The sequence below is a fragment of the Rhineura floridana genome, chromosome 8, assembly GCF_030035675.1.
Source record: "Rhineura floridana isolate rRhiFlo1 chromosome 8, rRhiFlo1.hap2, whole genome shotgun sequence".
Taxonomy (NCBI): domain Eukaryota; kingdom Metazoa; phylum Chordata; class Lepidosauria; order Squamata; family Rhineuridae; genus Rhineura; species Rhineura floridana.
In genome coordinates this window covers 108915493-108942065 of record NC_084487.1, presented here as the reverse complement: position 1 = coordinate 108942065, position 26573 = coordinate 108915493, and the positions used below count along the sequence as shown (strand labels likewise).

General features: G+C 38.7%; 1 protein-coding gene across 1 annotated transcript in view; it reads right to left on the bottom strand.

The window, feature by feature from the left end:
* Window positions 1-26573, bottom strand: part of LAMB1 (laminin subunit beta 1) — an 87942-nt gene that overhangs the window by 16646 nt on the left and 44723 nt on the right. Inside the window, exons 19-25 of the mRNA XM_061640349.1 lie at window positions 21525-21668; window positions 21008-21239; window positions 17243-17406; window positions 16131-16355; window positions 13716-13933; window positions 11273-11369; window positions 900-1269 (exon numbers count right to left, since the gene is read on the bottom strand). Coding sequence (XP_061496333.1) covers window positions 900-1269; window positions 11273-11369; window positions 13716-13933; window positions 16131-16355; window positions 17243-17406; window positions 21008-21239; window positions 21525-21668 — 1450 coding nt within the window. The remainder of the gene's footprint in view (window positions 1-899; window positions 1270-11272; window positions 11370-13715; window positions 13934-16130; window positions 16356-17242; window positions 17407-21007; window positions 21240-21524; window positions 21669-26573) is intronic.

Here is a 26573-nt window from a genome sequence, read left to right as displayed (position 1 = left end):
TTGTGGGAACATGCAAGCTGTCTTGAGATCATGGATATGTGCTAATTATATAGTTGAGTATCTTCATGTGGAGTGTGAATGCACAGATACTATACTTTGTGAAATTATGGCAGCTAGGAAAAGGGCCTCCATAATGCTGCAATTTGAGGCAGTTGCATGTCCATCACACATACAATAAGTACTTCCATGTGATCCAAGAGAGGTTGTGCATAGGCAACCCCCAGCACTCTTCCAAGTAATAATGTGAGAACCATCAAGCCCAAGTAGACCCAAGACATGAGAAATATCAGTGCCTAGCAAATGGCTGGTGCTGAACCCATGTTAAGTAGTAAAGTAAGTCATGCATTCTGGCTTTTCTAATGCACTGTCAAGTTTTGCAGAAGCTGTTGGGTTAAACTGGAAACCTGGAAGGATTTATGATCATCCATGAACAGAAGCTGGTATAGTTAAGTTACCTAATGTGTCTCTCAAGTGGCAGCTCAAGGATACAAGGATCCTTGCATTTAAGGATACAGAAACAACTGGTTGTACCAAAAAGCCAAACTAGCCTTGCCATTTGCCTTCCTTAGATTGAAAGGAGAGACAGCAAAGAGTAATTTGCTAGGGGCTGAACATATCAAGCACGTTTTTCATCCCATGTTCCTTCTTCTAACAGAAATCTCTGACCTATACCCTGGGAGAATCTAAGGAATCAACAGGTTTGTCTCCTTGCTAATTGACAGTTGGCTTCACTGTTTCCTTCAAATTTTCCAAAATCACTGTAGGGCATAGTTCCCACCTTCTTGTTCTTTATTTTTTGCTTACAATTCTCATTAAAATTTCAGAATGATGAGATTCCCTACTCCCCACATCTGAACAAATCAGGAAGGAACATTATTTACATTTTATGCTGTACTTACTCTGCTTCCTCAAAGAGATTTCCAATGTTCTTAAGAGGCTCAGCAGCAGGATTTTGTGCAATGATACTTTTAATCTCATTCAGTTTTTCCTCCACAGTGTTGAGTGTTTTCTGGTAAGGACCACTGACCCCCGTAATTTTCAGGGCGTTTGCTCTTTCCAGGAATCTCTGTGTCCTATTAGTCAGCTCGCTAATGATGACATCCCAGAGAGCAAAACATTGGTGACAAGGTGCACAGTCTGGGAAGGAGCCAGAGTAGCCTCGGGTGCACTTATTGCAACGAGGTCCCTCAACTCCTGGATTACAGATGCATTGCCCAGTTGTGCGGTTGCATTGTGGGGTCTGGATGCCACGTTGATCACAGTCACAAGCTGAAAGAGACAAAAATAAATGCAAACTCCACAAACCAGGAAACAACCCACCAAATAAGACAATGGCTTTATACATGAACAAAAACATGGTAATTCTCCTGATAAATTACTCCTACTACTATTCAGGGGTCAATCATCTATTTAGTGGGTGAATGTGGGAACCACACTCCATAGCGACGTGTGTCCAGTGTGGTGCAATATCAACAATGGGCAGATTTGCAATCAAAACCCTTCCCCAACCAGAATGCCCACTGGTTGACTTCAAGTCATTTGCTATCTCTTAGCCTGCCCTAGCTCAGAACGCTGCTGTGAAGGTCATGTTTGTTGTCCTGAATTCCTCAGAGGAAGATTGGGATATAAATGAAATACATACAGAGATATGTGAATTGGTGGATCTACACAAAAAAAGTGCTTCTTACCCTCCAGTTCTCCCTTTCTTGCCTCTTTTCCCCACCATGGGTCAGAGAACTAATAATCACTGTTTAAAAGTGCAGTACTAGTTGAGTTGCTTTATTTGTCATAAAACACATTTATGCTATAGTCTAAACCACTAGACTTTAACCTTTTCAGTCCTGGGACCCACCTTTAACCTCATTTTGGGACCCATTTCTTATTTTTTTTTGCCATAAATTTGTACGGTGATAGAGCTGCTGTTGTGACCCACCTTAAAGCAGGTCTCTGGAGGGTCCCAACCCACCAGTTGGAAGTGTGAACTATGGGTGCATCTCACATCCCACTAAGGTCAGTGGCAAAATTCCCATTGATATGAATGGCTCTGATATGAAGTGTATAACAGAAATGAAATTTACAATCAACAGGGAGTTGACATTTTTAATTACTCTGCCAGACAGCCAAGTAGTGAAAAGCTTTGTTTTAACAAGGGATGAGACAGAGGAGGGAATCCTTTCCATCACAGCTGTAGGTACCATTGTGGTGAAATGGAATCCAAAATAGATCAAAGACACGTACTGACTGCATCCAAAATGTCAGGGGTTTGATACCCTGCAGATTCAAACCTATAGGAAAATACCACATCTTTCAAGAAAGCCTCATATATTTAACATATACAAACAATCCATCAATCACAGAATCCTGCAAGAAGTTGCAGCCTATTGTCATGGTTTCTTCCAAAAATATTCAAACTTCCCGCAAGAACATGACACAGTGAGAAAGAGAAGGCAGTATGCAGGGAAGGACAACGCTAAGGTTAGGGTTAATAATTTTGCATGTACAGTTTTTTTTTTAAAAAATCACATTTCTTAGTCAAATTCCTAAAAGACCATTTAAAGGAATAGGCTACTATAAACAAAACCAGCTCTCTTGTAGAGATTAGGTCGATACATTAAAAAAAATGTTGTCCTGCTGTTCAACTTATGTTGGTGCAATTTAACAAAATGCCTTTTTGTTCTCAGAATTATAAGCCAACACAAGGGGTTTTATTTCCATCAAAGCAACTTCAGCATTCCCACAGTGAATTGCTATGGAATGTAAACCCCCTCGGGCAGCTCATTCCTCTTTGAAGGTTGAAGGGGAAAGGATGCACTTAACCCTTTCCACCAGTAAACCATTATTCCTTTTCCGGGAATGAGACAATCAGGATAATGGTGAATTATTCAGATTCCTTACATGGGTGTAGCAAAACCAGAAGCCAACAGCATACAGCTACCTTCTCTTGAAGATCCCAACATTGTATCACATTACACATTCAATCCATTTTAGCATGTCAATTTTTTTTCAGCAGACAATCCCTATCACAGTACAATTAATGGGTGTTTCTGTTTATCTTGTCTTTAAAGGTATCAGGATTTCCCTCAGACGCCTATAATTCAGAGACATTTCTAGAAATATAGTAAACAGAACACATAACTGCATTTTCATTGATTTACAGTATATGAGGAGACCAAATTCCTGCTGTAACAGGGATAATACAAAACTTAAAAGTATATATATATGGCAAGACATGGAACTTCAGGACTTCCTTCAGGTGATGCTATTTTTGTAAACTATTTCTTTATTCAATCAATGCCATGAAAAATCATTTTATAAGTAATAAACTATGTCACTGTTACCATCACTAAACATCCATAACTGAAAATGAATAAATTAACTAAGAACATACTGAGTAGCCATGGAATGGCAACGTTGAGCATCAGTTGGAAAAGAAACATGGGAAGTTGGGAGGAAAAGAATGGCTTGCTGGAAGAAGGCATAATTGGCTGGAAGCCTGAACAGGAGCACTTCTGCAAGAAACTAAGAATATCCTGCAACATATTGTTGTAGGTCCCACTCTTCAAGTCTAAGAGCAAAGCACTTATTTATTTACTAATTTGTATCCAAGCTCCTCCTTTCAAGGATCTCAGAGCAACAGGCTGAAGTACAGCATGTTTGCTTGAGAGGTGAGATTTTAATTTGGATACCCAGTGTTCAAGTTCACACTAGTCACACCACAAAAATAAAAAGTAAAAGCAGTGATTAACATCTGTCGGCTTGTCCAAATATGAGAGAGAAATGGATGTTTCTAATGATGCAGAGAACATGCTTATTATCCTTGATAGGGGGATGCAACTGGCATGTTTGCTTTAAAAATGAAGTTACTTTTTATATAAATTAAAATTTTATATTGCAAAGTGATGACCCTCAGCATTTCTGCCCAACACTCCATTTCAGCCTTCCCCAACCTAGTCCCTTCTGGATGTTTTGGACTACAACTTGCATCAGCCCCAGTTGTAGAAGGTGGTTCTATTCAATTACAATTGCCAAATCTGTAGCATTCCTTGATTTAGAGCATCCCCTAAGAAGTATAAATGTTCGAATCTGGCAGCTCAGTTTTTCTATGTAATAGGCATTTACTCTAATTAATCATTAAAGCAGAGGCAACTTAAATGTATTAAGTGTTGCAATGCACACAAAGTTCCTATATGCACAAGGACCTTCATATTTATTTTAATAAAAAGAACAGCCTATGTATGGAACCCACTGAGTTCTGGGCTGGACTAGCTGACCATCCTGAAAGCTGTACTTGCTCATGCAGGGATAAGAATGACACAGGGAAATGTCACTGGCCTGGTTCCCACATACTATTAAACCACAGTTGCTTAACAAACCATGAGTTAACCACAAGTGGTTTCACATACAATCAAAGAAATTAAATCTCTATGGTTTAGTTTGTTTTCCAGATGTTGTAACTAGGTGAGCGTATGGGGTGTGATAGTCATGTCAAACAAACCATGATTAAGGAAGAGTGCTGGGTTCACATGTAATGCCAAGCCATAGTTAAAACGTAACAAGGTTGGAGCCAACAAACCATGGCTTCAGACTGTGGTTTGTTGGCATCAAACAAACCATAGTTCAGTTATTGGGCAGGGTTCACACATAATAAACCATAATAAATAATAAACCATAGTTTAGTGTTATGTGTGAACAGGCCACTGTGTGGTTCTTCCATAGTTACTGCTTCTTAAACATGGGACCTTGAGAAGAAATTAATAAAGAACCATGTTCAGCTACTGAAACCTAATGTTGCATTTTCTACGATTGGGTATAAAATTCAGCATATGTGGAGTGCATTTGTAAGGAGAAACGGACAAATAATTAAAAGCCTTTAAAATTATATATAATCTCAACCTTAATCTTTCCTCTGTCAGGATAGTCAATCAGCCTGGTGCAGACCTCTATAGATGATCCAGTGCCGACATGGAACCTGATTGGTGACATTTCCCTTTTAGAGTGTCATATATGACTAGACCTGAATCAGGTGCAATCCTAATTATTACCTAGCTATTAAGAGCTTCCATTTTCTTCTGCTTTAATTTTTTTACTTCTGAATCAACACTGAGAAACTATTCCATACTCCTTGGATACTTCTTAGATGATCGAACTACGACAGCACATACTTGGAAAATATCCATGCTAACTTCCTAGTGCGGGACTCACTGGGGAACACTAACTGGTTCTGGATCATCAAGTACTTGATTAGAACAGCACAGATGTGGAACACAGGAATGTACATAAATGCCTCCAGCGCAAATCCCTATGGAGCACATCTGGATCCCTGGAGTAGACGATCCAAATAACAAGCTTAAAGAAACCAAATCTCATACATTTCACAACGACAATGTATTTAGCTAGAGGACTCTTATTTTATGGGATCTCTAGAACACCAAGTTCCATAGAACATAATAAACTGTCATGCTCTACATAAGATATTACAATCTTGTATCTTACCTACCAGAGTGCTAAATGTCCTGTTTTGCCATTTTGATATGACAACCCTGCAGCACACGCACATCTTGTAGATAATGAGAGTTATGCAAAATAATTCATTGAAAAAAGACTATTTAATTTTTTAATGGGAGGACAAAAGTGCACTGGAAAGACCAAATGATGTATAACCTTATTTGTAAACAGTTTTCAACAGCAAAAATACAGGTTACACATAATATTTCCAACCCTTCAAGCCAGAGTTGGAGTTTTAGCCTTTTGCTCAAGTGCTCTCTGCCTCCTGGCAAACCATAATTTGCCATTACATCTAAACCGGCCATCTATAGTTTGTGCATGCTGTCCAAACCAGGCTTGGAAACCTGAAGAAATGAATTTTCTCTGAGGGCATGACTGGAAAGAGGGAAGAAGGAGAAACCATGCCTTGGAAGATCAGAGAAATGTTACCTGCGAACTACCCGTTAGCTTGAATGATGTTTACTACTACAAAAAGTCTCAGATCGCTGGAAGCTTTAGACTTTTGTAACTGTTTACAGTACAGGGCTTTTATACCTGTTTTGCAGAAACAAATATGCACCTACATGTACCTTTAAAATCTATTAATTTCAGATGTTATAACTTCAGTAACTATTAATGTTGGAAAACAGTAAGAACAAAACTCTCTCCCATCTGTTATTTAAGGTTTTTATTTCAACAATAAATACATTGCAAAGATTAGTCTTGTTGAATCTTGTTGAATTTAAATAAACACAATTGCACTTTAATTAAAAATAACACTCCAGAAGTTCCTGGCAACATGCCCTGTTTTAATGCTAAATCCCAAAATCACAATCACTATTGTTTCTTCACAGATCTGTTAGGCATGCTCTTTCTAGGAAGAGGAAATCTGGGGGAATCAGTGGGATTTGGGCTCTTATAACAAAGTCATTTATTCTTGAAAAATATGGAATTCTAACCTGATCCAAGCCTATCCATTGGACACAACTCCCCCCCCTGTGTATCTGCTCATCCTTTATATGCATGATGCCAAAAGTGGAACTTATTTAGGCTTTTGTATTTAAGTGATTTTTTAAATGCAGCTTCTAGATACCCTGATGTCAGAAACTCCCTCAAAATACACACTTGGGTAGGACTTGGTTTGAAAACACGTGAATATTAACTGAAGCTAGATTTGCATTTTCCAGAAATTGAGAAAATAAGAAGAGCCCATCTAGTCCAGCACTCTTTTCTCACAGTGACCAGTCAGATGTCTATCAGAAGCATGCAAACAGGGCCTGAGCGCAGCAGCCTGAAATTCCCAGCAACTGGTATTCAGAGACATACTGCCTCCAACAGCGGAGGTAGAACATAGCCACTGATAGCCTTATCCTCCATGCATTTGTCTAATCCTGTTTTAAAGCCATCCAAATTGGTAGCCATCACTGCCTTTTGTGGGAGCAAGTTCCATAGTTTAATGATGCACTGTGTGAAGAGGTCCTTTCATTTCTCAATAACTAGGAATTCTTCCTTCTCACAATCTCATAACTTAAAAAAATTATTTTCTGAAATAAGAAAACTAGATGGCTGGTTTTCCAAATTGTAGACACATTAGAGGGCGATATACAGTGTTAGATGTATATTACCCACTGTCTAGTTTTTCAGACTAATCTCTAAAATTTGCATGCCCAGCCAAGATGTCTAAAAATTGTCTACATATTTAAACAATGTTACAGAGAGAGAGAGACATTTATTTCAAGGAAATATTGAACTCTCTCCTGTCAAATATTAAGCAAAAGAACTATCTTATTTTTCTTTACAGAGAAACAAATTATCTAAAATTGTTACTTAATTTTTTTTAACATTTTCCCCTACATAACTATTCAAAAATGAAAAGGGTAAAATGAAAATAGGCTATTATATTTCACATACAGAGTAACACATTTAAAAACATACTTGGACACAGACCACATTCACATTTCATGCTAGATACAGTTTAGGAAGGGCCCTCCAAACTGTGGTCCACGAGCTTCATTCAGGTAGTCTGTGACATGTTTGTAAAAATATAATTAAAAATCACAGAGAGTCTAGCACAGTGCATTTCAATTGCTACAACAGGGAGAAAAATAATTAAGTGGCCTGCCTGGACCCTCAGCATATTTCAAGAGGTCCATCAGGAAAAAAGTTCAGGAGCTGCTGGTTTAGTGTAATGTGCATGAGCAGAAACGAATCCCAGCAAGCCTAAGGCTTGCATACTCTCCTCTCATAATAAATGGCTGGCAGAAATAATTCTGAAGCTTTGCTGCCACTTTTTGACAAACTGCGGTTAACATTAACTTTGGTTAGTTTAAAACAAGCCAACAGTAAACGGTGGTTTCCGAAGCTGGTTGGTTTGAACTAACCATAGTTAAAGTTAACAGTTCCAGGTTCGACAACATGGCAAGGTATGGTTAACTAAAAGTGGAAGTACTTCCTCCTGACTCTGTGGGAGGGCATGAGTGCATGAAACTAAGCTCCCTGTGGCTTGTTAAATGAAGCACAAGCACTGCCATATTCTCATATGCCCTGCCTCAGTTTCTACAAAGGATTCATATTTCTTTGAACTCAGTAGGTTAAACATTTAATATAGAATAGAACATATTAAGACTATTCAGCACATAGAATAGTTAAGAACAATAAAAAGAGAACAGCCATCTGCAAAAAGAAGAAAAAATAGTTTCCACAAATTCCAGAAAAGCAGGGTGGGGTGGAAGAGATAATTGCTCAAATTAAATCATGCAAAGTAAAATTGCCCCCCCCCCGCAAACAGCAAACACCCACAAAGCTATTTTAAACCTGGCAAAGTGACATCCTAGGAGATTCTGCTACTGTAATTGGTTAGGACTTTAATACCATAGGTCCCAGGCTCAATGTCATGCTCCAGTGTTAAAGTACAATTGCTAGAACAATGTTGTAATGATTCACTTGGTTTAGGACTCCACTGCATCTGTTTTTGAAGGAAGGCCTGCAGGTAGAAGTATATTTAGGAAAGGATTTCCAGCTTTTTGACCCTATTCCTATTCCTTTAAACAGATTCAGCAGCTCCTCTCATCACTCATCTGTGGTTACAGAAGAAACAACAATGAAGACTTAGCTCCCTCCCCTGCAGCTTTTAATGGACAACACTGATTAGACTATGGAAGTGAATTGTTTTTAGCATGCTCAGTTTAAGCTGCTGTTTAAGTTTTTATGAATGGTGGCTGCTTTAATAATTTTACATTGTATTTTCATTGCAGTAGCAGCAGTACTTACCTGACTTCCATCTGGCTGAGTTGCTGCTGTATGTGGGGACAGAAAAGAGGAGAGGGAGGCAGCAGCGAGGCTGGCACGGCACAAACATGCCTAAAGAGCCAATACTGCTGGCACATTTCCACCGCACCAACCTCACCACCACCACCACCTCTCCATCCCAGTATGCAGCAGCAACTTGGCCCAAGGGAGGAAAGTGGTGGAGCCCATCCACTACTGTTTCATTGGTTTGCATATGGCTTTGTGGAGAATATTGTCTTGAAAAGATGTTGATAAATTTATCAAACTTATCCCCAAACTATATTTAAATGATTGTTTTCAAAATACCTAACCTTCCTTTCCAAACACCAACAGTGAAGCTCCCAAGCAGTTTACAATAATGCAATGACACTTGCTTCACCTTTCTCTGCTAGGAAGCTGTTAACCATGCATGGCCACTGACAGCACTGCTCTCCTGAAGATTAATAAAAACAATCCAAACCACATATAATCATTGTGGTCAATACTGAAATAACGAAAGAGCCATACAGGGAACAGAAGCTACCTCCCCTGCTCCAACTGCTACCTAACAGCTATTTTGCATTTAGAGGCCCCAGGGAGACACTACAGTCACTATGGTGTAATAATCATAATGGCATAATCATAATCATTTGATGCAATAATGAAGGCTAAAAAAAGGCATTAATGTCTTCTTAGTTTTGAAAGTTAAGATCTTCAGGAAGTCAAAGTGCCTCCCACCCTCTGCTTCCACACTGAGCAGCATGTGCTGATGAATAAATAGTGCTCAGTCTATGTATTTGATTTCACAGAACTGTGTTTTTTAAAAATCGAAATAATCATTAGGAATCCCTCCTAATTTTCTAGCCTCTGTAATCAGAAAGCACAAATTTTCAGCTGGAAATGCTGACCAGCAGCAAACAATTTCTGGGTGGCAACGCGTGCTGATGGATTTTGTCAATAAAGCAGGTCTGTGATGAAAATGTTATCAGAAGAAAATTTCCATTCTGTATGCTCCGCTTTAACCCTATTTACAAAGTACCGGGTCCTAATAAAACACTCTCCTTAGTATGCCTTTTGGGAGAGATTTTGGGACTGCATCTTTTTGAATGTTGCTGGCAGGTGCACAGGTACACTAACTTATCTTCTGTCTTGCCATAGTTATCCAGATAGCACATTCTGCTGAATATCTTTTTGTTCTGCAATAAGTACAACTAAAGCCAACATGAGATGCAAAAATAAAATTGTTGCAGAAGCAAACTGTTATAGTTAGTTTATTAATTTCCTTGCTTCAGAGGTTGCATGCAGGATAGGCTATTGCTTAGTAAAGCAATGGGCTCTTGCTGGGAGGAAGGGCAGGATATAAATCAAATAATAAAAATAAATAAATAAATTCAGCACACAAAATTACTTTCAGCAATGTGTGAGTGGATAAAGCAGTTGTCTGTGGTGTCAGTCAGAATAAATTGGTATTATAAATACAAAAGAATTGTCCCTGTTTTCATCTGTAAAACGTTTTAATCACATGATGTAGAATGGCCAGGTTAAATCTTATTTACACTCAGGCACATACATTTTAAGTGGCCACATCCACACCACTCATTTAAAGTACATCCCCCAAAGAATCCTAGGAACTGTAGCTTGTTAAGGGTGCTAGGAATTGTAGTTCTGTGATGGATAAGCTGCAGTTCCCAGGATTCTTTGGGGGGAGTCATGTGCTTTAAATGTGCATTAAATTTGCTTTAAATGTATGGTGCTGTTCAGGTGTAGATAGCAATTGAAGTGACCAGACATATTCATAATTACAAACTGAATTTACAAAACATGCACCTGCAAAAGTGTTAATTATTTCTGCACCTTTAATGGGTACTTTCCCTCCTATTACTATGGGATGCTCTTTTCTTACATTGTCAATATTTGTTATATTTGAGATATAATAAAATTATTTTTAAAATGTATGACAAAGGTTGACTGTAAAATGCCAAAAAAGCTTTTCTCCCCACAAATATTTGCTTTAAAACACTTGAAAATCCTCATTTCACATTTTGTTGTTAATATGAAAAAACAAGCACTACAATCAAGAAAAAGAAGAAATTAATAGTTCATCTAAATTCAGACTGCCATTTCTGTTACAAAGCTGCAAAATCTAGTTCAAAACCAGACTCTTACTGGAATTAAATTAGCTTCACTAAAATAGTATTTGAGAAAAGCCAGCCAAGACCAGTGAGCTTCTTTGCTAAGTACAGTACAGTAACAAATATTGCAACATTAAGAGAGAGGCTAATGAATGCACTATAGAATGTTCTCTCTTGTATCTAATTCCTTGCAACTTAGTATGAGGGAGCAAATATGAATGCTGCTTTGTTTCTTTATGCACGCAGAAGCACAGAGCAAGCTATCAGCAGCAATCCAGGCTCCCAACAATAGCAGAAACAATACTGAAAAAATATACAGATTTTATATTTGGAAACACTCCTTCAAAAGGCTAACAATGTACATTTAGTAATGAAAGTAATGTGCTCACCTTGGCAGTCCACATTGGGATCACCCCAGAAAAACTCCTGGCATTCATTGCATGTACGTCCTCCAAATCCTGGCATGCACTGGCACTGCCCGGTAAACTGTTGATTCCAAGTAATGCAACAGAAATGAACAGGATGCAGTTCTCAAACTGAACCTAACACAAAAACTTTATTGGGCCATTAGAGCCATTTTTGTACAGTAATACAATGAATTAAGTGTCTGCAGAGCTAAAAATGTTAATTGGCCACTATTTACTTATCATCATTATGACCAAACGATATATGACTTGGGAGATCTGTAAATAGGATCTTACTTAATTTTGTTAAGGGTTAATACCATCTCTCTCTCTCTCTCTCTCTCTCTCTCTCTCTCTCTCTCTCTGTGTGTGTGTGTGTGTGTGTGTGTGTGTCTATTCAGAATGGCACTGTGGCCTTGGGAGAATACTAACCCTTCTTAGTGCTGTTTTCCCAAGAAAGAATGTTTCCTTAGAAGTTGTGATTTGCTTCACACACACAAAATATTCATTAGAAAAGTGTCACAGGAGACAGGATTAAACCCTCCCCAGCATCTCAGAGGCAATTCAAGTTCCCCTTCCTCTGTTGCAATTCCTTTTTAAAAAGTATGGAAGATCCTATTTATGGATCCCCCATGTTACATCTATTTGGTTTCTTGGTGCACAACCTTAATTTCTATACATATTATCTGCCTTACAGATAACTGATCATCCTCTGTTACTTTTCTATCCTTACAACAACAGAAGTTGACTGAACAATATATATCATAGTTCCTATTTTATATTACAGTTATTTGCATAATTTCAAACATGTGACGAAGAACACTCTCAAGTAGTTGTATTATAGCATTTAGCATTAACAGTTTATCAGATTTTCAAGGGGATTACAATGAATCATATTAATTAATACATAACTTTATATCATCATCTAATATACCACATCAATATACAATTGAACTCACCTTCCCATTAGTATCTTTTTGTAGCTTTTGAATATTTATAAAGTCTCAGTAAAAAGCATGTTGAATGTTACATTAAAAAAGAGAAAAAGCACTTGAAATGTCATAAAGTTTCTTAACTTCCATGGAAGAATTCAGGAGCAATCCATCATGTGCAGCAATTACACATATATGTATTTTAACAGATATAACGTGCTAGGAGATCAGTTGACCATTGTTTCCAAGTATATCAAGTACAAATGCACAGTAACTGTGCACAGACATGCTTTCAATTGTTGATGCAACTTTCTATGGATATTACCAGGTGATTATGAATGGATTACTGAAATGAATGGCTTTTATTGCAAGTCATGGACATTTTGCATTGTTGCTTTTTGAGAATGGAAAGCTAGCACATAGTGACTTTATTACCTCATTTTCATGAGGTGCTGATTGCATTAGTAGTTCTTAAAATGTTAAATTTCAACCATTCTCTCTGATGTAATTTTTCAGTTTTCAACATAAGGGCATTTGCTCACAAAGGGTCCTCTTCTGTCTGCAAGTGAAGTGCTAAAGAAACTGCATGCAAACTTGACTACCTCAAAACTGTGTGTGTACTGGCCCTTTACTTACATAGCACTACTGAATTCAACAGACCCGCAAAACCCTCACAGGTGAATGCCATACCTCAGAGCAGGACAGTCTTAACTACCAGACCCTGCTTCCTCTGGTAAAGTTAGTCTGGCCTAAACATAAGATTTGGCAGGCAGTATGTACCAGGCAGAAATGATGTCAGAGCAAAACAATTACATATTATACAAGCAGGCATATTAAGCTAAAGCAAACTCTTAATTGTTGTAAACCGCCCCGAGAGCTTCGGCTATGAGGCAGTATATAAATGCAATAAATAAATAAATAAATAAAAGGCCCATGGGCCAAAATAACCTGTTGGAAATTCTCTCTCAAGACCAACATAAAGCAATTTGTCATTAATACACCGATATATAGCAATTGGTCATACTACTGACCACTTGACACCATAAACATCTGCTGCATTCATATAGTGTGGCTTTTGCAAGAACATATGTTTGAATGCTCCCCAATATTAAACCAATTCTTTTGGTACATACAAAACTCACAGGGTTTGTTTATATCAGATTATTTTAAAATTGCCATTGCATATGAATTTAATTTTATTTATAAAACGTTTTATATATCATCTACTCATTTAAAATATCAAGGTGGTATACAACAGTACGTACAAACAGAATTGCCAGCACTGTCATTAGATCAACTTGTCTATCGCCAGTATTACCTGCTCTTGCTAGACAGGTGCATGCAGCTTTATTAAACAAATATGAGTGCAAAGTGTCAGACTTGGCTGGGTGGCAGTCATGTATTTATAAGGAAGGTGAACTCCTAAGTTAATTGTGAGACAGAACAGCATAGCTAGCCCTGAATGGTCTGGCTCTACTGAGATGATATTTTCTTACCTCATTACAAGATGAGCCAAAGGAATGTTCGGCATCACAGCCACATGGTTCACATCCAGTCCCACTAGCCAACCTCCATGTATTTGGGGCACAATGGTCACAGTTCTGTCCAACCACGTTGGGAAGGCACTGGCACTGGCCTGTCTCTTTCTCACACTCACAGTCTTCAGAGCTCTTGCACTGCTCACGTACTGTTCCCAAGTAGTTGCAGACACACTCTGGAAGGGGAAGAGTAGCCAAGGTGATGTGCTGCAGTAAGCTTGAGTGATTAATATGTTATCAAATTGAGAAATGCAAAAAGGTAATAAAGCAGAGATGGAGGATCTTTTTTATATATTAAAGCCACATTCCCTGGGGATAATCTCTGGGTGGCTGCATAAAAGGGGCAGGCAGGGCCAAAGCAGCCAGAAGGCTAGGCCATTCCCCACCCCTTTTCTCTTTGTCCACAGGAAGGGGGTGTGAGGAATTTTGTCAAGATCATAGCACATGGGGAGAGAAGGGCTAATCCTTCCCTACTCAACTGCCATTCCTATGAAAATCCAGCCCCACCACTCATGCAGTAATTGGACACAGAAAATAACTCCCAACTGTATCAATGACATCTTTCCTGTGTCCTAAACATAACTATTGTGTGTGCAGGGAGGGGAGGATCAATCCTTCCCTGCCACCCTCTCTGGGGAAAAAGTCCCAACAAGGATCACCTACAACAATTAGGCATAGGAAAAAAACTCCCATTTGCACAAACGAATGATTTTTCAGGATCACATGTGGAAAGGATTACTCTTTCCCAGCATCATGCCAGTCTGGAGGGTGTGGAACACCATCAGCAGCCCAGTCTAGAAAAAATGGGATTTTTTTCCTGAACCTAATTTCTGCATGGAGGAGGAGGGCCAAAGGGGAGAGGATGCAGGCCAGATCCAAAGATGCTATGGCTTGAGGGTTTCCTATATTATTGCATTTTTGCTGGGACAATGCAATCCTAGCAGAACAAGGCCAACTTACATTTGTTTCTCTATAGCCACTTGTATATTTTCAAAAGATTCTAGGAAGGGGGAATAGTCTTGTGGGCAGTGATATCCAATGATGATACATGGTCGCTGTCAAAATGAGTTCATAGCTGGATTAAAAATGAAAAAGAGGCCCACCAAGCATAACAGTCTCCAGAACATCCAGGAATGTGCAGCTGCCATTTCCCTGGTCCAGACATGACTACATAAGTAGCATCTGTGAGTCATTTCCTACAGATCTCCCACTTGCTCTCTATACATCACAGCAAAGTGAAGTTGCTGGCTACTGGCCACAACTTATTGATCTGCATTTCTCCCCACACTCTGTTCCAAAGGCCCAAGATAGGTTTCATTATCTCAGTGAATCCTCACAACCATCCAGAAGAGTTTTGTGTTCCTCAAAAGCTCACTTCTCATTTGTGAACATCAACTCAAATTGCTTTAGATCTTTTATTTTGGGGGCCCAAGACAGCCACCATAACGTAGACCTATATGGTAGGAACTATGAAACTTGCATTTATATGCCACAACAGCCATGGACTCATTAGCAGACACAGGACAAGCAACTACTTCTCATTGTACTTTCCCAAAATTGAAAATGACATGCTACTAAATCTACCTCAGGAGATTGTTTTGAAAGGATTAATAAGGTAAGAAAAGTCACCTCAAGTCTTGGGGATGGGGTAGTCTATACATCTCAATGCTACAACATTGCTAGCTTATAGATCACGCTTCACAGCATAAAACTTTTAATCACAGGTTTAGCATCATTCCTTAACAAGTATATACATAATGTAAAGTTCTTATTGTATATATACCTACCAACTGAGGTTACTGCTCTGTCAGATACATGAAACTTTATGCAACAATAAATGTATTTATATTTTAAGATGTCACAACATTCCTTGTTGCTTGTTATAATGTATGTTCTCTCCCCACTCCCTATACATTTTCAAATATCCACTTCTTCTACTCTTTACCATAGCAGGAATGTTTCTGTAAACAAAAGGCAACCCCCCTTTCCCCTCCAAAGCCTAGGGGGCTGCAGGAAATGGCCAGGGCTTTTCTCCTGATAAGAGGAAAACAAGGAAAGCTAACAAGAAAGCCAGTCTCTCACACAAAAGCCTCATCTTTTCAAGACAGCTACTGATTAGACTAGAGTTCTTTTTCATTTAAACATCCCCTTTGTGTGCTAAGATTATTTTGAGGTAATTAGGTTTCAGGTTAAATCTGAAAGGTTTACCATCTGCAGTGGCCCATTCAAACCAGGTCTGAGTTATCTGTTGACCTTTAATGAAGGATTATCCTTCCAATCTGCAAATTCCCAGCACCAAATAATACCCTAGTACTTCAAAGAAGACAAAGTGATGGTTGCAAAGGTCAGAAGCAGAGACCTTCCTCCACTTACTTCTACAGTCCTGCTGAACAGCACGTCCATAATAACCATGTTTACACAGTTGGCAGTTTTCACCCTCTGTGTGATACAAGCACTTCAGGCACAATCCAGTCTTCTTATCGCAGGCTTCTGGATCAGTTGAGTCAATGTTGTTGTTGCACTGGCAGGGCTGGCAAATCCCACCGACATCTTCAGGGTTTCCAAAGAAACCAGAAGCACACTCACCACACCTGCTCCCTGTTCACCAAGCCAAATCAAAGAATGAAGAAATGTCTTCAGTTCACTCAAACACAAATCATTAGCTGGAAAGGAAAGTATGGTAAGGGGGAGAAAGGGTTCAAGCAACGGATGAAAGTTGTCTGGAGAAACTAACACACAAGAACAAGAAAAAAATCAGAAAGAAAAGCAAAAGGTGGTCATTACTTAGCTGCTATTAATTCACTGCATTACTAATGTCAGAAAAGACATTATTACTTAGACTGCTTGAGAATCTAGCCCCTTGTCACAGATTTAGAAACCTAATTTGTTACTATCCCTCTGCCCAATTCAAAATCTTTCCAAGTTTCCCTTTAATTCATAAAGCAGAACTTATTATCACTGTTCTTTATATATGCACATTGTCCCAGTAGCATCTTCTCACTTCAAGATCCATCAATCTTTTGTCTGGGAGCAAAAGTACTTTGTTTAAAAGATTCACTCATTTGATAAAAGTCAGATCCTCATGATCTAATGATTTTAAAAAGGCAGGAAGATTAAAGTTTTGGGCAGGGCCTGACTATCATTCTATATAAAGCTTATGATGTTCATCATCATAATTGTAAGTCACTTTGAGTCAATTTTTTGGCAGCAATTGACAAATAAATAAAATAAATAATAATAATCCGTAGCAACCACTGCCATCAATAATATTATCATTGCCTTCCACATATATATCTCAAGGCAATGTACAAAATATGAATGACATAATATAATAATTATAATTATTAACATGAGAGCCATTCCTAAGACTGAGAGCCATGCAACTAATTTTCTAATGTAAAATATTACGTATGGTGATAACCAAAAGATGCGTTTTAACTGACAAAGCCTCAAATTAAGGGCATTAGTTTCAAAAGATAATTTACCTCTATATTCTGTCTCACAGACACACACCACCTGCAGAGTAGTACGGTCTTGGTAACAGCCACTGGCAAACTGGCGGCCACTTTCTGGCCCATCTGGACAAGGACAAGGGCGGCAGTGATCCCCAGATCCCAGGACGGGATCTCCATAATAACCACCAAGGCATCTAATTTTACAATATAAAGTTTGATAAGCATACCCAAGGAATATTATACATATATTTGCATATCCAATGTGGCCATGTAACAGTCAACTGCGCACAGTGCAGTACGTTTTTAATAGTTGCCCATAATCACTGAATGATACTATTTTACAGATATTTTCATTGGCTCTTTCTAGATGTTGGTGGAAGGAGTGCTAAACTGAACCAATTTATTTAATGTCTCATACAAGCACACTTTCATTCACACGTTGAAGTGTGCTTCTGAAAGTTCAGAAGAGTGATGGACTTCTGGGAAGGATGACTTCGCTTGTGCCTGCTTTTTGAGACGAGCTCTCGTCTCAGAAGAAACTTTTTCAGTATAAATCAGTCAGAATGTTCTTTTTTGACTGGTGATGATTTTTTCCCGGGCAGGGAAAAACGTAGAGATTAACCATTAAAGCCTGTTTTTGTTTGGGAGGACTGGATCTTATTAATTTATGAGAGAAGGTTCAGCCAGCAATGCCGGAGGACGTCCATCAAGCTCTAACTGACTAAGTGACACGTTTATCTTTTCTTCAAAGAAAACGAACTTAAACAAGCAAGCATCCTTCTTTCTATATATATTTTTTTCATTTGGTTTAAATCGTTGCAGGAAAAAAGAGATTTGTCAATGAATCGGCTATATAAGAACTGCTGGGTGAGTTAAAAATTTCCTCTGTTATTCACGAAACTAAGGAGGAAAGAAACTGAAAAAGCCTATCTTAGTTTTTATTGCAAAAAGCTGGCCGGGAAGTGCATTCTAAAGATATAAACGGAAGAGGGATTTCTATTTCGAGGAGGGAAAAGAAATAAATAAATTTGATTTATGAACTTTGGAGCATTATATGTCTGGCACTATTTTTTTTTTGGTCTATTTCATTTTGACGAATCTGCTTGTTCACGACGCTACTAACTCTTTTGAAGCTGGGAACTAATTTTGTTTTGTATTCCTGAATATGAGAAATAAGGCAGGCTGTACTGTCTACACTGTGACTTCATCAAGCCTGGAATATTAACCCAATTGTGACTGAAATCATTTTTGTTTTTGTGGTTTTAAGAATGGCAATCAGGAAAGTGGCAGAGACCATGGAAGAAATTATGTTTCAGAAAATAATGGATGAGATTGAGATAACGAAACAAACCCTGAGACAGGGTAGACAGGAGATGAAAAATGAATTTAGTAAAATGACGCAGGAGTTTAAAGAAATAGTTGATGAGATTACAGATGAAAAAAGAAAAACTAAAGGGAAGATGCAAGCTCTGGAGATAGGAACAAATGTGAAATTGGAAAAAGATCTGGAGTTTATGGATACTAGAAATAAAGTTTACTGTTTGGAAATCAACGTTGTCTCTGTAGAAATTAATGAAGATAATAGAGATAAAGTTATTAATGTCTTGGATAATTTTTTGGACTGGAATGATGTGATGGAGCTTGACATAGAAAAAATCTATGGAATGGACTACAGATATGTGACAATGGAAAAATTCTTAAGAGATGAGCCAGTGCATTTTGTAAAAAAGAAGAACAGAGATATGACTTTACAACAATATTTTAGCAACATATTCAGAATTGATGGCAAGAAAATATTTGTGATAAAGGAAATTCCCATCAGACTCTTACTATATGACTATGGCTATGACAGCAAGATTAATATGGGATACTAATAATGGAAGAATGGATACTGAAATTACTGGACTGAACAGGACTATTGAAGACGGAAGATGGAATTAATATTGACAATGGAAGAATGGCTATTGAAATTATTGGCTCAAACAGGTTTGGCGAGATGGATTAATCTACATATTTATTTGGATTATGACTATGACAACAAGATTATTATGGGATACTGATAATGGAAGAATGGCTACTGAAATTATTGGATTCAATAGGATTATTGATAATGGAAGAATTGTTACTGAAATTATTGGACAATAGGATTATTGAAGATAGAAGATGGAATTAACATTGATAATGAGAATGGCTATTGAAATTATTGGACCTAACAGATTTGAATGAGATGGATTAATCGACATGTTTATTTGGAGAAAAATTGAAAGATATATCTCTCAAGGAACTGAAACCTCTCTTTGACTTTTTGTGGGAAGAATAAAGTAATGTTTATGAGATTTGATGATTAATTAAGATAACTACTGGAGGAAAGTGATTTTATAATATAATTTAGGAGACAGGATTGTTATATATTGTAGACTTATGACTGATCTGCGACAAATCGGAAGTCAATATTTTATTTTATTGTTTAATTATTTTTGTTTTGTGTTTTTTTTTGTCTTTGAAAATTTGAATAAAAATTAATAATAAAAAAATGAAAGTTCAGAAGAGTCACATTTCTGTGATGAAACCCAATTATGCTACTTTGTATACAAGAACTATGCTTGTTTCCTAAACTGTATCTCTTACAATCTACACAAGCCCCCCCTCCAATACACGTGGAGCTAGTCAAGTCTCTACATCCCCAAGGAACTCTAAATGCGACCCTAGATCAAGCTGGTGGAGTATTTTTGGCCTTAATACTGGTAGGCAAAATGTATTTTTCAGACCTTGCAAATGATTACTCTGCTCTTTTTTCCCTCTATCCCAAACCTGGATGTCTCAGAAATAACACGCTAGTCCTTGAGCAATTTCTATAATACATATGCCAGCAAACTTTGCATCCACCAAAAGTTCTTTCCTTTTGTAAGCCTGAGTTCACTATATTGAGCTCTTTGGCTGTCCCATTTAGGTCCTACCTTTGTTATCCTGGAATAAAAGCCAGCACCTCCCCGGCATTCAGAATGGATACATTTAGTATAATGGTACACAACAGCACTCAACAAGAGTCAGGCATAATTCAGTATTTTATATTTTTCTGTCTACAGCCTTCCAATTTATTTTTGACACGTCATTCTCAAACCTGAATTTGCCTAATAGTAGCACTGCAATAAAATTATACGAATACATTTATTAAAAGTTGCTTACATTGTACAATTTACTACAAATCCAGACTTTGGGAGTTAGAAGGGAATGTTGCCAAAAATTTGGATGCACCTATTTTACCCAGGGTTCACCTTCCTGCCTTCTAGTTTAAGGGTTTCTTTCTTTCTTTCTTTCTTTCTTTCTTTCTTTCTTTCTTTCTTTCTTTCTTTCTTTCTTTCTTTCTTTCTTTCTTTCTTTCTTTCTTTCTTTCTTTCTTTCTTTCTTTCTGCAGAGATACCCTGGTCTACAAATCTATTGGTCTATAATTCTTTATTGCCTCTGCACCTTTGTAAGCCAAAAAAAAAAAAGGGGGGGGGAATAGGGAATTGAGGCAGAATGCCTAAACAGGAAAACCATACTATAGGTGAGAATTAAAATGTGTGCAAACTCAAGATTCACTGCCATTAAACAGGCAGGAATCAGTGTGAACTGAGCAGTAGTAAAAGTAGTTTGTAGAGATTAATACATTTGACCTACAAAATATCCCATGTAAAAAAAAGTGGCTAAATAAATGGATTAGAAATCAGCATTTCAGAGGACTGTGGTAAATCTTACTTGAAAAGTAATATATCATTTAACAAATATTCAGGTTAACCCAGAAAGAAATCATACCTTTCACAGTTGTGGCCAGAGGTGTGATCGCGGCAATTCAAACACTGTCCGCTATATGGGTCACAATCATCTGCATGACCATTACACTGGCAGGGTTGGCAGGTTGGAAATCCCCAGTAACCAGGCAAGCATCTGTCACACTGACGGCCATATATTCCATGGAAACAGTGGCACTGTCCAGTCTCCGGGTGGCAGAAGGCATTAACAGATGCTTGTATGTGACAGTCACAAGCTAAAAACAACACAGGTATGCATCTTGAATTAAATTAAAACTGGATACATTACTTACATTCTTGAAGCTATGATGGCACTAGGGCATGAAGCCTCAAATTACTTAAAAACAAAACATTTGGAGGGTGAGTGGTTTTATTTTGCTAAGTTCGTAAAGATCCTTACAGAAGTACACTGAAGCAAAGGACTCAAAAGATTTTTCTTCTTCCTTGCAATAAAACTTACTGGGCAAGGGTTGGATAGCAGAAACATTTTCCATTCTGATTAGAATAAAGTAACAACATACGTTTGCATCCACTAGGTCCAAATCCAAAAGTGCCAGGAGCACATTTGTCACATCTTCTTCCAACAACATTTGGTCGACAATGGCAATGACCTCCATTAGGGTCACACACAGAACTTAATGAGCCTTGGGGGTCACACTGGCAAGCTAAAAAAGGGAAAGACAAGTTTTGGAGGAGCTGCAAATGCAGAAGTGTGGACCATATTGGCAGCAATATTACTAGGCAACCTTCAACTGTGCTAATAAAGGCCTGATTTGTGTAAACCTGATAGGAGACCCAGTGTGGTGTAGTGGTTAGAGTGTTGGACTATGACCTGGGAGACCAGGGTTCGAATCCCCACACAGCCATGAAGCTCACTGGGTGACCTTGGGCCAGTCCCTGCCTCTCAGCTTCAGAGGAAGGCAATGGTAAACCCCCTCTGAATACCGCTTACCATGAAAACCCTATTCGTAGGGTCACCATAAGTCGGAATCGACTTGAAGACTGGCCAATGATAGGACAGGTGTTGTTTATTTATGTAATTTATAAATAACTTCCTATGAGGCATCTTGAAGTGATTCACAATAAGATAAAAAGTTATATAAAACAATTGCCTATATAAGAACTTTTTTAAAAATAATAACAAAACAATTAAAATAACAATCACCTATATAAAATCAATTTCAAATCTAATGCAGATACCAACTGGCATAAACATCTCCACTTTTATGGAGGAAAGTTTTCAAGAAGCGCCTAAAAGACAACAGAGATGGTGCTTGTCAGACATATGAGAGGGAGTTTGAAATGGTAGGTGCTGCCACACTTAAAGCCCAATATCACCATTGTGCAGAACAGACCTCCTGATAAGATGGTATCTGCAGAAAGTAGCATTCGTTTGGGTATATAGAAGATGAGATGAAGTTTTAGGTATTATGGTCTCAAACTCTAAAGGGCTTCAAACACCAGTACCAGCACCTTGAACTTAGTTCGGTAGCTAATTGACAGCCAGTGCAATTATTTCACCAGTGCTGTAACATGGTGACAATAGTCTGATCCACTGGGGAGCTGAGCTGCTGCATTTTTCACTAGCTGCAACTTCCAGGCCAACCACAGGGGAAGCCCTACATAGAGTGCATTGCAGTAGTCCAACCTGGAGATTACCAGTGCATGGATGACTGTGGTCAGCCTATCCTGACAGTGGACAGAGGTGGTGATGAGGGCAGCCCTAAAGAAACTGGTCCTCTTGGATTGGAATAACTATTGACGAGTTGCAAATACCCCTTTCTTGGGGAAGGTGGTGGAGAGGGTAGTAGTGTGGCAGCTGCAGGCATTCTTGGATTGTCTAGATCCATTCCAGTCTGGGTTCAGGCTTGGCTGTGGGACTAAGCAGCCTTGGTTACCCTGTTGGATGACCTCTACAGAGAGTGGGACAAGGGGAGTGCGACCATGCTCCTGCTTCTTAATCTCTCTGTGGCTTTTGATACCATCGACCATGGTATCTTCCTGGACCAGCTCTGTGGAATGGGAATTGGGGGCACCATGTTATGGTGGTTCCAGTCCTACCTACAGGACTGAGTCCAGAGACTAGTGTTGGGTGATTGTTTTTTGGCCCCCTGGTATGGGGTGCTGCAGGATACCATCTTACCCCCAATGCTATTTAATATCTATATGAAGCTGCTGGGAGTTTTCACTAAGGGTTTTGGGGCAAGTCTACTTTTCCGTAACATCTGAATCAGGAGAGACTGTGCAGGCCTTGGACCAGTACCTGGATGCAGTGGTGGGATGGAAAATAAGCTGAGCTTGGATCCTGGCAAGATGGACGCACTGTGGGTGAGTGGTTTCTGTTTCCAGGAAACTGGCTGATTGCTGGCCTTGGAAAGAGTTACACTCCCCCTGAAGGAGCAGGTATGCAGTCTGGGGGTGCTTCTAGATCCAGCTCTGTCACTGGAGGCCCAGGTAGCAAGAAGCGGCTTTTATCAGCTGCACCTACTGAAACAACTACAACTATTCCTGGACTTGGAGAGCTTGGCCACAGTAGTTCAAGCACTGGTGACTTCAAGACTGGATTACTGCAATGCACTCTATGTGGGGCTTCCCTTGCATTTGACCCGGAAATTGCAATTAGTGCAGAATGCTGCGGCCAGATTGCTGACGGGGATGAGACCATGTCAGCATATAATATCTCTGTTCAGAGATCTGCACTGGTTGCCAATTTGTTACTGGGCCAAGTTCAAGGTGTTATTACTAGTATGTAAAACTCATAACAGCTTGGGACCAGTTTACTTGCGAGTCCAACTTACCCCATATGTGCCCACTCGAGCACTTCACTCTGCAGAACAGCCACTGTTACATGTGCCACATAATACTGGTTCTGCATTTGTAAGAAGTCATTCTTTTAGTGTGGCATCGGCAGTACCTACTCTTTGAAACTCCATGCCTATTGACAGGCAGGTGCCTTCACTGTATTCCTTTCGGCACCTGGTTAAAACTTTTCTGTTTAGGCAAGCCTTTCCAGACACACAGATGTTGATCTGTTTTAATCTCTTTAATTAGTAGCTGTTTAAATTGTTTTAAATATGTTTTAATTATTTGGTCTTAACTGTTTTATTGATAATTTTAATGTTTTTTATAAACTGCTTACAGGTCTTTACATTCAAGTGGTATATACATTTTCTGCTCCTTTAGGGGAAGTATGATCTATTTATTGTTGTTGTTGTTTGTTGTTGTTGTTGTTTGTTGTTGTTGTTGTTTGTTGTTGTTGTTATTATTATTTATTACATTTGTATACCGCCCCATAGCCGAAGCTCTCTAATTCTAATTGATCTAATTCAAAGTAAGCAATTGGCCAATTATCTGGACTTGGGAACTGCTCAACCCCAGCACCTCCATTTTGCCAGAATCAGTTTATTAAATCTCATCCAGCCCACCACGGACTCCAGGCACCAGTCCAGGGCACAGTCTCTACTGATTCAGATGTTACATACAAATAGAGCTGGGTATCATCAACACACTAACACCTTACTGCAAATCTAATGACTGCTCCCAATAGCTTAATGCAGATGTCAAATAGCATTGGTGACAGATACCCTGCAGCACCCCATTGCACATTTGCCAGGGGGATGAAAAATAATAATCTAATGCTATTCTCTGAAACCAACCCTGAAAGTAGGACCAGAACGACTGTAAAACAGTGCCCCCAGTATCCATCTCACAAAGCCAATTCAATAGGATAGCATAGTCCAGCCTTGCCCAACTAGTGGGCCACCAGATGTTGTTGGACCACAACTCCCATTAGCCTCAGCCAGCATTGCCAATGGTCAGGAAAGATGGGAATTGTGGTCCAACAACATCTGGTGGCCCACTAGTTGGGAAAGGCTGGCATAGTCAATGGTATCAAAAGCCACTGAGAGATCAGATAACAATAACAAGGTCATGCTACACCTGTCCTTTTCTTGATAAAAATCACCCATTAGGGTGACCAAGGTTGATTCAGTCCCATACCCAGGGGTGAACTTTGATTGAAATGGGTCAAGATAATCTGCTTCATCCAAGAGTACTTCCAACAGGAGTATCTCAATTCTATAGATCACCTTTCCCAAAAAAGAGTATTTGTGACCAGGGGAGAATTTTTCCAAACCAATGGGTCCAGGGTGGGCTTTTTCAGGAGAGTTGAATCACTGCAGCATTCAAAATGCCTGGGACCACTCTGTCCTTAAGATGCATAGACCACATCCTGGATTCACCTGATCATATTCCCTTAGAAAGCTCTAATAAGCCAAGGAAGGCAAGGGTCGAGGAAACATGCGGATGGCCACATCATCCCATGCACCTTATTCATGTCATCAGACTGCATCAACTGAAACTCATATTATGATGTTGCAGCAGATGTTGTGCTGGACACCTCCCTGGAGACTGTAGCATACGTGGCTGTGGTGTCAAGACTGCTGCTTTACCCTCAAAGTGCCTTGCAAACAAGTCACAGTGGGTTTCCAAATGATCTAAATCTCAATTCCCTAGAGTAGATGTCTGCAGACCCCAGAAAATACAAAAAGGTTGTGTGTTAGTGGTACATGTCACACAGAACACTGATGCTTACTGGAACAAGATAGTTTATTACGTTTACATTCAGAAAATCTAAAAATACAAATCAAAGACTTAAATTGTTATAGACTATATCAAACTATGAAAACACATAAAATGTACACCAACAAATAACCAAGATATTGGCACACTGGAGATATTAGCTTTATAATATTTAAAAGAATTGAGGCTTTAAGGATTTAGTATATTTAGCAGCAAACCTGAGTAAATTTTGGTTGTTTGTTGGTGTACATTTTTTGTGTTTTCATAGTTTGATATAGCGTATAACAATATAAGTCTTTGATTTGTATTTTTAGATTTTCTGAATACACATATGCTTAAACTTAATATGGCTTTATGGTTTTAACAATTTTGATAACAATGTTGTCTGCTATTTTTGTTTGTAGCTCCTGACAAAAGATTTTTGCCTCTGAAATGCATAGAGCCAAATGAACATGTTCCAGTATGCCTGTCTCTTCTCTGTCTGACTTATCATGGTGCCTCTTTTCCGCTTTCTGCTCGCTCATGTTGGTGGTACAAACAGCATCATAAGAGCATATTAGTCCATGCTGATTTTTACTAATAATTGTCCTACTTCAAATGTAATCAAATCCATGGTTTTAAAAAATGTATTATTGTTTATCTGTATGTTTTTGTAAACATTGGGAAAGATTTTATTGGAAAAGTGGTCTATAGATTTTAATAAATAAATAAATAAAGAAGCATGATAGCCCCAAAGCCTATTTGACAGGAGTTTATCACAACAGAAATGATGCCAAAAGCTTTTAGTAGCTTTTAAGCAGCTTTCAGGATTAAGCATCAATATGTGAAGAGTATATTTACAGCTGGAAAGTCATAGGGTGGCAACCAATGATATCTGCCTGGTCGCACAATGGACTTCTGCTTGCATAATGAGAACATAGGAAGCTGCCTTATATTGCATCAAACCACTGGTCCATCTAGGGCAGTACTGAACAACAACAACAACAATA